The sequence below is a fragment of the Danio rerio genome, chromosome 16 (genome assembly GCF_049306965.1).
Source record: "Danio rerio strain Tuebingen ecotype United States chromosome 16, GRCz12tu, whole genome shotgun sequence".
Classification (NCBI taxonomy): Eukaryota; Metazoa; Chordata; class Actinopteri; order Cypriniformes; family Danionidae; genus Danio; species Danio rerio.
The window spans coordinates 33413780-33427553 of NC_133191.1; the positions used below are offsets into that span (position 1 = coordinate 33413780).

General features: G+C 36.0%; 1 protein-coding gene across 10 annotated transcripts in view; it reads left to right on the top strand.

Annotated features, from left to right (window-relative positions):
• The window catches only part of sema6cb (semaphorin 6Cb), a 274253-nt gene extending 262404 nt beyond the window's left edge, over positions 1 to 11849 (top strand). For 9 of the 10 annotated variants that reach the window (XM_009292336.5, XM_009292337.5, XM_009292338.5 and 6 more), the window contains one exon: positions 8768 to 11849. In XM_009292336.5, coding sequence (XP_009290611.1) covers positions 8768 to 10044 — 1277 coding nt within the window. In that variant the 3' untranslated portion in view covers positions 10045 to 11849. 10 annotated transcript variants of the gene reach the window in all.
• The last annotated feature ends 1925 nt before the right edge of the window (positions 11850 to 13774 follow it).

Below are 13774 nucleotides of genomic sequence, written 5' to 3' on the forward strand. Positions count from 1 at the left end.
TTAAAATTAAATGCTAGTTACTACATTAATTAACAACATGTACTAACAAGTTATTAAAGTGGCCATTATTTACACATGAACTCTTGTGACTCATGTTGCAGTTAAAGTATGCATTAACTCATTAATTCATATCAAAGTTATGTTTAGTTTACATATTAATACATGATTATTCATGTACTGTTACTGTAAAGTGTTACTGCATAAATAAATGATGGAAAAATAAAAACATGAATCACAAAATACGAAAAACTGCTAATTTAGAGTGTTTAAATATATATATTCAGTAGAAAACATTTTGTCATATATGTATGAAACAGCATAAAAGAAAATAAACAATTACTGAATTTTCCTATTTGGGTCGGCAATCCCTTTAAAGAGAGAAATAAAAAAAATATGTCACTATTTCCCTTCCTGTGGCAGTTTATTTTATTGTGTTATACTCACAACTGATATTTCATACTCATTGACCCTCTCTAATAATGAAATTCAGCCCCTCTAAATCTAATTTCTACATAAATTTGGCATATTTTATAGATAAATTAGCTTGGCTGAGATTATATTTGTACTGAAACTTCTGCTGAGCTTTAAGTTTCAACTATTCTTTTGAACGAGGCCAAAACAGTAGCGCTTCTAATGTCATTATATAAATGGTGATAACCAAATTTTACACTATTTCTTTCATCTTAAATGGACATGTTAACTTTGGCAGCGCTAGCATATACACGCTTATATTTTAGCAGGGGTTTTGAGAGATTGCTCATAAGGCTGCTTTCAATTAAACATACTTTTTTTTGCCCTTCAGCTTTTCATGGCCGTCTCCGGCACTTCTTTCTTCCACTCTCCCACTCTTTGAGAAGGAGTTACTAGGGTTTTGACAGAGGCCTACACAATCCCTCACACAGCCGAAAGGAAGATTGAAAGACTTAAAGTTTTCACCACTGAAAATCTGTCACTCATTTCTCCCCACCACTTCACTTTATCAACCTTTTTTCTTTCTTCTCACCCACTCCCTTACTCTCAGTACCATTCTTTTTTTTTCTTTCTCCCCCCTCCTTTTTTTTCAATAAATCTGTCATTCTCTTTTCTTGCATCTTCCTCAGTTCTCTCTATATCTTTTCTCTCCTCTTTTTTTCTTTCTTTGAGGCAATGAGGAGTTATTGGATTTTTGACATAGGCCTACACAACCCACAGCCAGTAGAGAGTAAAAGCACCTCTCCTACATTTTTCTCCCTTCATTCCTTAAAAAATGCAGTGAAAAAGGGAGGCAAAGGTAGAAAGTAGATGCAAAACAGAAATCTTCAGAGTTCAGTACTCTGGAATGAAGATCTCTTTTATGCCTTCTTTTGCTTGTATGGACAAATACACACAAAATGAGGCTACAATGCATGTCTTTTGCAGGTATAATCCCAGGGAAACACAGTAATTACTTTTATGGCACAGTAATTTTGCCCTCGTACACACAGTAATGTTTTTAGTAAATGAAAACAACTGGAAAAGAAAAAGCATGAGTAGTAGTGTATTGGATCCGTGCATTCGGCCTTAATATGACAGAAGCCTAAAAAACCTTTTGTTGACTCTTACTGTGCGATTCCAGATGATCTAGATATCATCACCTTGGAATTATAAGGTTCTGCCTGCGTTCTGAATGATTTTGAGATATTGAGCTTCAAAGTTTATACATTCAGTATGTGTGTAACATTTGTTTTTTAAATAAAAATTCTTAAAATGTAAAACACTTATAAAAAGCATCCCATAATGTAAATAAGCTGTCATTTAATAGGAATATGTCAATAACTCAATTTTGACAAAAATCTCAGATAGAACCTTATTATTCTAAGGTGACAATATATAAATTAGTATAGTTTAATTAATATAACAATATTAAATAAAATCTATTCCAAGTAGATATTTGACTGTTATGTCATTGTAAAAATTGCCTTCCAAAAAACTGCACAAAAGCATGCACAGCAATCTAAAAGGGTGCTCAACCACAAAAATAAATAAATAAATAAATAAATTCCAGCAATATAATCAAAAAGGCAGCATCACCAAAGCTCCAGAAAATACAAATGGCTATCCCAAAGCGTGTAACGTTTCGAGCACACCGGCAGTGTTTATCACAGCATGTTGTTCTTTTTATATGCTTCCGGATCACATGCATTATCTCATGACAAAAAAAAAAAAAGGAAAAATACACATTAATCCCAAATACAGAAAAGATACGAGAATATAACATAAAAAATCAACAACTTATAACCAAAAAACCTTTACCCAAACAACTGATTAAAAATTAAAGGGAACCTATGATGAAAATCATCTTTTGCAAGCTGTTTGGACAAAACTGCATGTAGTATAGTGTCCACAGTCATATTAGTGTGATTTAAAAACAATAAGTCTCTTTTTTTTTTTTTTTTTTCCCAACGTTAAAATAGGATCCAGGCCCTCCCATTTTGAGGCCTACTGCAGCGTGACATAGTAGTGCAGTTTCCCCGACCACCGATTTAATTGACAGTCACATATTAACATGTCTTCGTAGTAACACGTATAATCATATCAACAAGACAGGATGTGCACAAAGCAACTGGGATCTAAAGATCTGTTCAGCTCTTTGTGATCATCAATCATCATCAAATGTGATCAAGAATGAGTTGTACAACTTTAAAATGTTTTTAAAATGTTTGTTATCAATTACAGTGATTTTTATTGTTTTTAGTTTTATCGCCACAGCTGCATGTCAGTACAATTCTAAAAGAAGATGCTTCAATCCCGGTTTGTGGACGTTAAATCAGGTTTATTTTGTACATTATGTGAGATCTGCTTCCTTTATATCTGTTTCTGTCACAGCCAAGTCGGAGATTGAGGCACACTCTGATAGGCAAGTGGGAACGGTGGGCGGAGAGAACTCGCATTAAAGGCACAGGCAACAAAAACAGCTACATTGTGTTCAGAGCAGAAAATCCTAAAATTCTGAAAGCTATAATAAATAATCTGATGGGTGTTTTGAGCTGATACTTTACAGACACATTCTGGAGACACAAAAGACTTATCTTAAATCTTGTAAAAGGGGTAAAATAGGTGCCCTTTGAAGAAAAGGATGAATATCAAACTCCTCATTTAAACCTCTTGGAGACCACGTATCTAGAGTGAAATTCAAAAGGCTTCACATTGTAACAGCAATTTATTAAGATCTCCCCCACCAACGTGGACACTTAACTTCAATCGCTATGTATTGTAGAGTGGAGACAGAGTGTCTAATTAAAGAAAAAAACTGCGCAGCCTGACTTCTGGGGTCATGGTGTCAAATAGTGTATGAATGTTCAGAAATACAGTTTTTAAAGGCCTCCTCGTCTTGTCAACTTAACACAACCACACAGACATCGCAACATATATAGTGCTCAGCATGCTGAAGTACACCCCATTTTGAAAATAAATATTTTTATCCATTTCTCAGTGAATATAGGAAATGTATTTTGGTGCATTTAAACAAAACAGATTTATTAAACGTATAGATTTAATATATATATATATATATATATATATATATATATATATATATATATATATATATATATATATATATATATATATATATATTAGTCACCAAACACATTTAAAAATTAAAAGATAATACAAATAAATTCAAGAAAATATTGCAAAAACAAAATTGCAACCTACAAAATTTCAATTAAAGTTTTCTTTTTTTTTCCTCTCTCTTATTTTGAAATTTGTATTAAATATTTTTCTATAGCATATACTGTTAATTTTGGGTGTACTTGTTTTTAAACCGTTATCGTAAGTTATTTTGTTAGATAAACTCCTGATTTGGCTTCAGTACTGACTAATCTAATGTATATGCACAAATATAATATTGTATAGCTTCCTAATAAACATGAATTTCAAAGATAGATTTGTGAGGGTTGTACTTAAATATGCTGGGCACTGTTTATTACGAAATCGTGCCCCTGATTTCAAACGTTTTTGTTGTATAGGGATGTGTAAAATTTGACGTTTTGTATAAGAAATTGCATTGTTGACAATTCCCACATTAAAGAAATGAATCTTCCACTCATCATCTGTAAAAAGCTTCATGCACTGGTCATTGTTTTGAATAAAGAAATACTGTTTATAAATAACATTTAAATGTTAATTTTTATCATCATTATTATAAGACAATTGGATGCCAGACTTTACATGACTACTAAGCTCAAATCTGATTAGAAGCTTGTGATATACAAACACGCACATCAACGTTCAGATTAATCAATACAAATGATTCAATGCCAATTTAAACAGTAGTTGTCTACATAAATGAAGCTGCTAGTTTCTCTGTGTTTCTCTATCCCAGTGCTAATTGTTTTTTGGCAAAGGGAGGTCTGCACATTATATGCTCATCCCTGTTTTTCCACAGATCCATGCTATATTTAGTATGCCAACTTTATTTAAAACGGAGATAGAGGATAAGCCGGCAGCCAAAAACTCTCATATAGTTTTTTTTTTTCACGATCATCTTGTTTGCATGGTCCTGAAAATAACTGACCCACTTGCAAATTCAACTAGATGTATTAAAAGTAGCATTTAAAATATGTAGTTATTCCTTTATTTTAAGATCGGTGTCAGTGACAGAACTCAACTATTTCTTTGTTAACTTGCATGCATGTAGCCTTATTTTGTTTATTTTTATTTTTAAAGATGTTAATACCAATATTTTTTATTACTAAATAAAAAATGATAGGTGTTTGTCATTGTTTGTGTGCCAGTATTCTATACAGAATGCTATTGAGTCACGAGGGAGGGCTACAAACCTGTTGTGACACTAAAAGTGTGTGCATGTGAGTCACCCATCATGTAGCATATGCCAGACCTCAGTGCTTCCCAGGGGCCAAAGACCTCAGTTTATAGACCAGCAGAAAGCAGACGGATGAGTCAGAGAAAGATAAAGGTCCCTTCTATTATTCACAACGTCTTCTAGTGTATTTGCACACAAGCCTGTTAGAGTCTATAAGAATATGAGGCAAACTCTGGCAGGTCGATTATTAGTTTTATTCAGTGTTTTCTGCAAATATTAAACATGTCAGTTATCATAACTTTTAAAAAAACTCCATCTTATTAAAACAACAATATGGAGGTGTGAGAGTCTACTTAGCTGTGGCCCATTCTGTTTTGCATCTATAAACTGTTAAGGAGACTTTTTTTATGGCAGAGAATTAAGTCGGCGGGAAGCTTTCCTCCTCCTATAGCTAGCAAAGCACAGTTGCTGCTCTCCTAATGTGTTTGTATTGATGCCTGAAGGAAGATTATCCTTGTTTTTCTCACATAGAGTTATTATGCATTCATAGTTGTATTTTTGCTTGCAGCGTCTAGAAAAAGCACAATAGCAGCGTCTCTCTCTAGCTCTCTTCTTAACTCGATAGCTCGCTAACGGTGGTCCACCCACTCTGTTCTTACACTTTTGTCTTTGCTGTTTGCTGACGCGAGCATCAGCGAGAGTTCGATGGCCCTGCCAAAACTCTTAAGTAGCTAATGCTACACCTCTTTTAAGCTATCTTTAGTTCTGACTCTCTGCAATTTACAGTTTTCCTTTAGATATTAAAATAAAGATGTATTAAATGTGTGCTTCTACAAATATCTGAAGATAAAATGCTTTTTAGGATTTAAATTGTATTAGTAATATTGTGTTTTTTTTTCTCTCAAGTCTTCCAACAAGACGTCTGTGAAATTTTAGTCTAAAATATGTTACATATAATGGTATCACTTTATTTTGATGGTCCCTTTAACGCATTTTGTTGAATCTAAGTTACATTGCATCTACATGCTAACTAATTCTCATTAGACTCATAAGACTGTTAGGCTGGTGTTAGGGTTAGTGTGGGTTGACATGTACTTGCAAAGTTTCTTAGTCAGTTCTACGTCTGATAAAGGAGCAGTAGGGTTGTGCAATTAATCAAACTTGAATCGCAATCAGGCAGCGATATGGAATATATATATATATTATTTAATTTCCCCAGCCCAGAGCAAATGCGTGACTGCCACCTGTGTGGTAGACTTACTAGTCAATTGAATGAGCATACTTTCATTCTGCCCAATCAGAACTTTCAATCTGCCTCTTATCAGCCATGTTAGTTTGCTGAGTGTTTTTAGAATTTTTATGTTTTGTATTTTTATAATTATAATTTTTTATTTTGTATAATAAGCTACATTATCTGTCTAATTTGAGTTGACCTTGTTTACAAAAAGGTATGGTGATTTTATGTGATTTTACTGTTTGCTCTAGAGAAGAATTACAAATTTGAATAAAAGTTGGAGTAATTTAATACCTTTTCAGTTTGTTTTTTTTAACTAATACTCAATGCATTTTAGCAGTAAGAAGCTACGATACTGAGCTGAAGCTTGACTACAAAATTAAATCACAAATCAAATTACAATGTCTGTCAAAAAATTCCATATTTTCCGCAAATTGCACAACCCTAATCAGCAGATAATAACCAGACAGTCTACTTATACTTAAATGAGAAGTAATTAGCATGTAGTTGCAATGCAACCTTTAGTCAACAAAATGTGCAATGGGCACCATCAAAATAAAGTATTACCCATATAATTTGTTATACCTTGCCCTTTTTTGGCAGAAGCCAAAATTCTTCACACTTTTACACAGTATGCACTTTGAAAAATTGTAAGCTTTTTCAACCCAATTTTGGTTAAAATACAGACATACCCAACCATTGGGGTAAAATTGGATTAAACGTTTTCAGACAAGTTTTTTTTTTATACACTACCGGTCAAAAGTTTGGGTCAGGTTTTTTATTGAATGTTTTTTTTTTTTTTGTAAAAAAAAAAAAAAAAATTATTCTGTTCATCTAGGCGACATTTATTAAATGTAAAAAATTGTTAAATTGTTACATTTTTATCTATTAAATATTTTTTTTTTACTTAGTGTATGTATTTTGAAATGAAATTATTACTCCAGTCATTATTGCTTTTAATACTATTAACATTAATAGTATTAATAATAATAAAAAAAATAATAATAATTAATATTAGTGTGATTTCTGAAGGATCATAGGACTGTGAAGACTGGAGTAACAAAGCTGAAAATTCATTATTAAAATCACTGGAATTAATGATTAAATAATTGATAAACTACTTTTGAACAGTTATTATATAGTGCAATAACATTTCACAATTTCTACTGTATTTTTCATGAAATAAATGCAGCTTTGGTGAGCAGGAGTAGCTTATTTTAAAACATTTTTAAAAATCCTACTAACCCCAAACTTGACCGTTAATGTACTTGCAAAGTTTCTTTTAGTCAGTTAAATGTTGAAGGTGCACTATCAGCTGATATTAAGCATGCAATCTAATAAGCTTCTAATAATCTAATGAGAATTAGTTGGCATGTAGTTGCAATGCAACTTTAGGTCAACAAAAAGTCTTAACCATATAATTTATTATACCATACTCTTTTGTTGGCAAAAGCCAAAATTCTTCATGCTTATACACAGTATGCACGTTCAAAATTATGAGCTTTTCCAACCATTGGAGTAAAATTGGATAAAATTTTAATTTTTTTGACAAGCAGTAGGCATTGTTTATAATTATTTGACTAAATATGTGTTTTCAGACAAGTTTATATATATATCAGTCATTCAGCTTAGTCCCTTTATTAATCCAGGGTTGCCACAGCGGAATGAACCGCTAAGTTATCCAGCATGTTTTTATACACTACGGACAATTTAGCCTACCCAATTCACCTGTACTGCATGTCTTTGGATTGTGGTGAAAACCGGAGCACCCGTTTTTTTTTTTTTTTTTTTTTTTTTATAAAAATGTTACGGTAGAAATCACATATCCCCATATTACACCTGGAAGTAACTCATACCTAACTCTTGGACATGACAACAGACTACTAATGCAGCTCAACTATCTTATTTATTCATTAAAATATTTTCAATTGTCATTGTCATGTTTCTTAAAAAAGTTCAAAATTTCTCGTTCCAACAGGTAATATATCAGCACTGTTGTAAATCCATGCTCATCAGCTGATTTCACGGGGCAATCGATGTTATATTAAAATGATTCAAAACATCAAAGTATCTTAGCAGATACATTTTACCAAAGCAGCCTACAGCTCAGTGTAAAATGCCTCTTAATGAAAAATACCTGTAACTGCTGATTTTTTCCATTTACTGCATCTCTTAGAAATAAAGAGAAAGCAGATAGAAATACAGAAAAAGAGGAAAGCAAGGAAGGGCTGACTGTGCAGATGGCGGTGGGAGTTACTAATTATCTGAGCGTGCACATGTTTGCGAAATCACCTCTACCCTCAGCTCATTATTACCGTAAGGTGGTCTGTGCATTCATTTTAATTTGAATTCACTGAAAACATCTTCATACCGTTTTCACACCACCTTAATGCCATATGCAGCTTTGTGCAGAAGAGCACAGTCAGCTGTGAGTCAAGCACATAGCGCCATTGCTCTTGAGACTGTGGCTAATGAGAGAACCACTTAGCTCCCAACAAGACCATTAGCAATTGTTCTTGAGGCTCTTGCGTTATTTGATGTTGAACCAATGAGCATTTGCAGATTGATTCAGAAGGGCCTGCTCAGCCAGCGCTTTGCTTTGCTTTGCTTTGTTTGTCAGCAGTTTCTAACATGAATAGAAGTCTACTAAGGACTCTACAGACTCTCACACTGTTAAAAGCTAACCTAACTGGCACCTCGCTGTGTCTTTACAGTGCACTCATCTTGCTCTCTTCCCCTCTCTGCAGGAGTGCGCCGACCCCCTGAGGTTGATAAGTCCAACCACAGTGTTCACTACACCCTGCTCATAGCGTGTGTCCTGGTGGCGTTCGTCCTGGGAGCTTTCCTCTCCGGATTCCTTGTTTCCTGTTACTGCAACCACAACGTTAACAAGACGAAAAGGCTGTCGAAAGATCCAGAAGCGCCGATCCCACATGCTCTCTCCCTGCGCAGCTTGGCCAAGCTCAATGGCTTGCTGGAGAGCCAAAACAAGGACGAGAAACTAGAGGTGTCCTCACCCAAACTCTACAACTCATTCTTTGCCAATGGGAAAGAGCAAGCACATCGCAGGAATGCCCACCATGCTGCCATGACAGAGCTCATTCACCCACATCATCACCACTCTGCTGAGCTCTCCGGCCTTCCCACACCAGATTCGACACCAGAGCTCCCAATCAAGAGCATGAAGGCCTTTAAGAACCAGTGGGAGAAGAACCAAAACTGCAATAACGCTAAAGAACCCAAGTCCCACAATATGGGAGCATCACGGCCAACAAGTGCAATGCAGCATCAGATGTTCCCTTTCTCTCATGGGCTGACTAATGGACAGGTACTAGGTGGCTCCGTACACATGGACGAACGGAAAGTCCACAACACGGAGCGTGTGGTAAGCCAACCGTATCACTGCTACCCGCACAAGATTGTGGACGTCACCTCACTTGACGAGCTTTTAAAACATATTCATGAAATCAACGTGGCCACAGGCAAGAGTCCCAGCGTCCTCACCTCGTCCATGTCAGCCAACGCCGGTCAGATGGCGTTCGCCAATCGCGTACAGCCACACATCCCAGAAACAGAGTCCGCACCATACTACAGTTCCTCTACACTTCCTCGGGACAGTCTCACTCGTCGCATGGACATCCCACCAGAAATTCCTCCCCATCATCAGTCCACCCTAGAGAGAGTGTCCCGTCACCCAGCTCAACGCCACTCTCTGATAACCACCCCCAAGATGCCCAGTGGGGGTGTAGTACCTCGGCAGCACAGCTTCAACCAACGAAGCTCCCATCAGCCACTCTTGCTCTCCCGAATGAACTCTAATGGCAGCAATTCGGGTTGCGACGTACGGCACCCACTCATCCCGAACGGATACTTAACTCGCCAGCATAGCTACAGCGAGCAGCCAGAAGTCCACCGTGGAGCTATTGTTCGTCGGACAGCCTCGCTCAAGCCTGACGTCCCACCCAAACCTCTGTTCATCCCTGCCAGCTCACCTGTCAACCAGGCAGGGAAGTTCAACTACTGAACATCAGAGAAGAAAAGCCTGTTTTTATTTTCGTGAAAGGCTACTCGACCTCTCAGAACTGATTGTGATTGGCTGGACGAAAAAACTTGCCTTTATAGGAGAAAAAAAACAATGGAGAATGGCTGCCAGTGTTGTCGACTTTGCATTTGAACTATGACCTGTTTTTCTCTGTTTTTTGAATATTTGTACCATATTGGTATTGCTCAGCTATTGGCCATTAGGAAGGGAGGAGTTACAAGAGTCCACCTAGATTTAGGCTGCCGCATTGATAAGCGTGTGGCTTTACAGTGTTACTTTGGACTGTTTAAACAGGCGTCACTGATCCTAAATTCTGGACTTGAACTTTTATCGAAACAAGTGTATACACCTTGTTTGATAACCTGATCTTTCTTGCTTTGGCTTAACTATTCTGTTGACGTAGAGTTGATGAACTGTGCTGATCCCAATTAGAAATCCTGTATATATGCATGTGTGTGTGCGTGTGTGTGTGTATATATATATATATATTAAAAATATATATGTATGTGTGTGTATATACATATACATGCCCAGTGTATGTATCTAGATTACCGAAATGGTTTAGGTCCCTCAAGAAGTTTTTTCACTTTATTATAAAAGCAGTTGAAATGCCCACACAAACTCAAGAGATCGCTGTAAAAACCGTAAGCAATAATCATCCACCCATCCTGTCCACTTTAGTGTAATGCAGGTAGAAAAACTCAAACTCAGTTCAAATTCACATGATTAAATGTGGCAAGAGAAACTGGTAAATCCGAATACCCGGCCACCAGTGAGGTGATGCGGACTTAGTGTTATGAAGGAGATGTATGTATAAACCTAAGAGGAATGTATTCGTTGTCCATACGCTGCAGAATCAGTGTGAGGTGCTCTAGTATTTACAATCCAAGTCAGTTAATGGGTGAAAGTGATTTCAAATTTGATCTCTTACATCAGGGGTGCCCAACCCCGGCCCTGGGGGGCCGGTGTTCTGCAAAGTTTAGTTCCAACCCCAATCAGACACACCTGGGTTAGCCAATCAAGCTTTTACTAGGCTTTCTAGAAGCATCCTTCCAGGTGTGTTGAGACAAGTTGAAGCTAAAATCTGCAGTGCTCCGGCCCTCCAGGACTGAGTTTGGACACCCTTGTCTTACATCATTGAATGCCATGTCCTAACTAGGTGTGATAAAGCATTTATCTTCTGTGTAAATGAGTTGTTTTCATCTTTAACCACCCCTGACCTCTTTCTTTTTTCATTATATATTGCCCCGCCTACAGTGAAATGTGATTGGTCTAAACATCTGATCATATACCTTAACTGTGTATTAAACACCTGTTAATTGGTTCTGGATATATCAGTCCATGAAACACTTTAACAATGAAACTGGTCACACCTGGATAGGACACGGTGCAAGTGTCAAAACGGTTTCTTTCTTTAGTCCTGAGTTATGCCTATATTATGTTAAAATAGAGAATTGTAACGATATTAACACACAACTGTTTTGTGTAAATAGCTGAACGATAACTAGCCAAATTTTAATTGTTTGTGTAAATTTGTGCCTTATTTAATATGATGTGTTAATGGGGGGGTGGCGGCAGAGTGTGAGAGGGGACATAGGAATAGGGCAAAAAGGCCGTCATTGTACTTTCATTTTTAATATTTGTAATTTTTTTTTACTTGGTTGTCTGTATGTGTCATAACTGTTGTAGATATATATTTCTAGATACTTTTGATATCCCCAGGCTGAGTGAGGCTTTTGCATACATGGATCAACATTAAAAATGCAATTAAAGTTTTTTTATCTATCTATCTATCTATCTATCTATCTATCTATCTATCTATCTATCTATCTATCTATCTATCTATCTATCTATCTATCTATCTATCTATCTATCTATCTATCTATCTATCTATCTATCTATCTATCTATCTATTTATCTATCTATCTATCTATCTCTCTATCTATCTGTCTGTCTATCTGTCTGTCTAACTATCCGTCTTTCTACCCATCCTTCTATCTATCTATCTATCTATCTATCTATCTATCTATCTATCTATCTATCTATCTATCTATCTATCTATCTATCTATCTATCTATCTATCTACCTATCTATCTATCTATCTATCTGTCTATCTGTCTGTCTGTCTATCCGTCTTTCTACCCATCCATCTATCTACCCATCTATCTATCTATCTATATATCTATCTATCTATCTATCTATCTATCTATCTATCTATCTATCTATCTATCTATCTATCTATCTATCTATCTATCTATCTATCTATCTATCTATCTATCTATCTATCTATCTATCTACCCATCTATCTATCTATCTATCTATCTATCTATCTATCTATCTATCTATCTATCTATCTATCTATCTATCTATCTATCTATCTATCTATCTATCTATCTATCTATCTATCTATCTATCTATCTACCCATCTATCTATCTATCTATCTATCTATCTATCTATCTATCTATCTATCTATCTATCTATCTATCTATCTATCTATCTATCTATCTATCTATCTATCTATCTATCTATCTATCTATCTATCATGTTTTCTTTACATTTATATTGCTTTCATGTTAAATTCTATTAATCACTTCTATAACATTTGTTTTCTCTTTCTATTTTCTTGCTTTCTCGTTGAACTCAGCCCTGCTCTCACAGAACTGACAGGTTTGTTCTGAAATGTATGAAGTAAGATGTAAGATACGCGAACTTCTGCAGTGCAGCGTGTCTTCTGATCTTATGTTTAATGGCGGAAGCAAGACTTCTTAGGGCTTGCACTATGTTTGGAGGAGAGACTTCTGCGTGCTTGCGTGAGTGTGTGTGTGTGTGTGTATGTGAGTGTGTGTGCGCGTGTTTCAATGAGACCATATCAATTGGCTGTAGTTCAAACACGTACCTCCCTTTGCCTTTTCCCAGTACTTCAGCCTGGCAGAGCAACTCGGAACAGTTCCTCTGCTCAAAGTCATCTTCATCTTTTTCTTCAGTCTGTCTTAAGGCTCTATGATGTGTCGGCTTTTGCATAAATTCTTGGTGCTGGCCTGAAATACAGTTTTCATCATGTACACTTGAATGAACCTTTCAAATTGGCTGCCTGTAACTGTGTGCTCTGTTGCCCCTCACAAAAACCAAATGCAATGTCACATTTGAAAAGACGGCTAGCGCATCATATGCATCCCAGGTGGAAAAACGGACTGAGGGTTGAATCCCTGCACAGTACTCGATGGATATCCTGAACGAGTGCAGAGGCTGGTGTAGTTTCTTTGAATTTCTATAGATATAATGATGGAAAGGGAACTGCGTGTGTCTGTTTTATCTGCTTTAACCATTGAGGTCTCTGTTATTGCACAGTGTAAATACAGTCCTGGAGTTTCCCAGGATTCAGTGCTCTGTTATGATTACTATTGGGCAAAGCCCCATGGATTCTCCACCTCTGCTTTTATGGAATACTGTTGTATTTTCCTTATAACAGAAATAAATGAGAGATCATAACATGCATATTGTTTTGTTGATTGTGTCGTTTGATTGACCTACAAATTATAGGGAACACTTTAGTTTAAGGACCAGTTCTTTTTATTAACTAGTGGCCTGTTACCTGCCTGTTAATAAAATATGGGCTGTTTATTTGAACATGTAAAGTTCATATTCTGCATGGTCTTATAATATGTCTCTAACTACTACCTTAAAGGTGCTTTATGTTTTTGACTCCATATA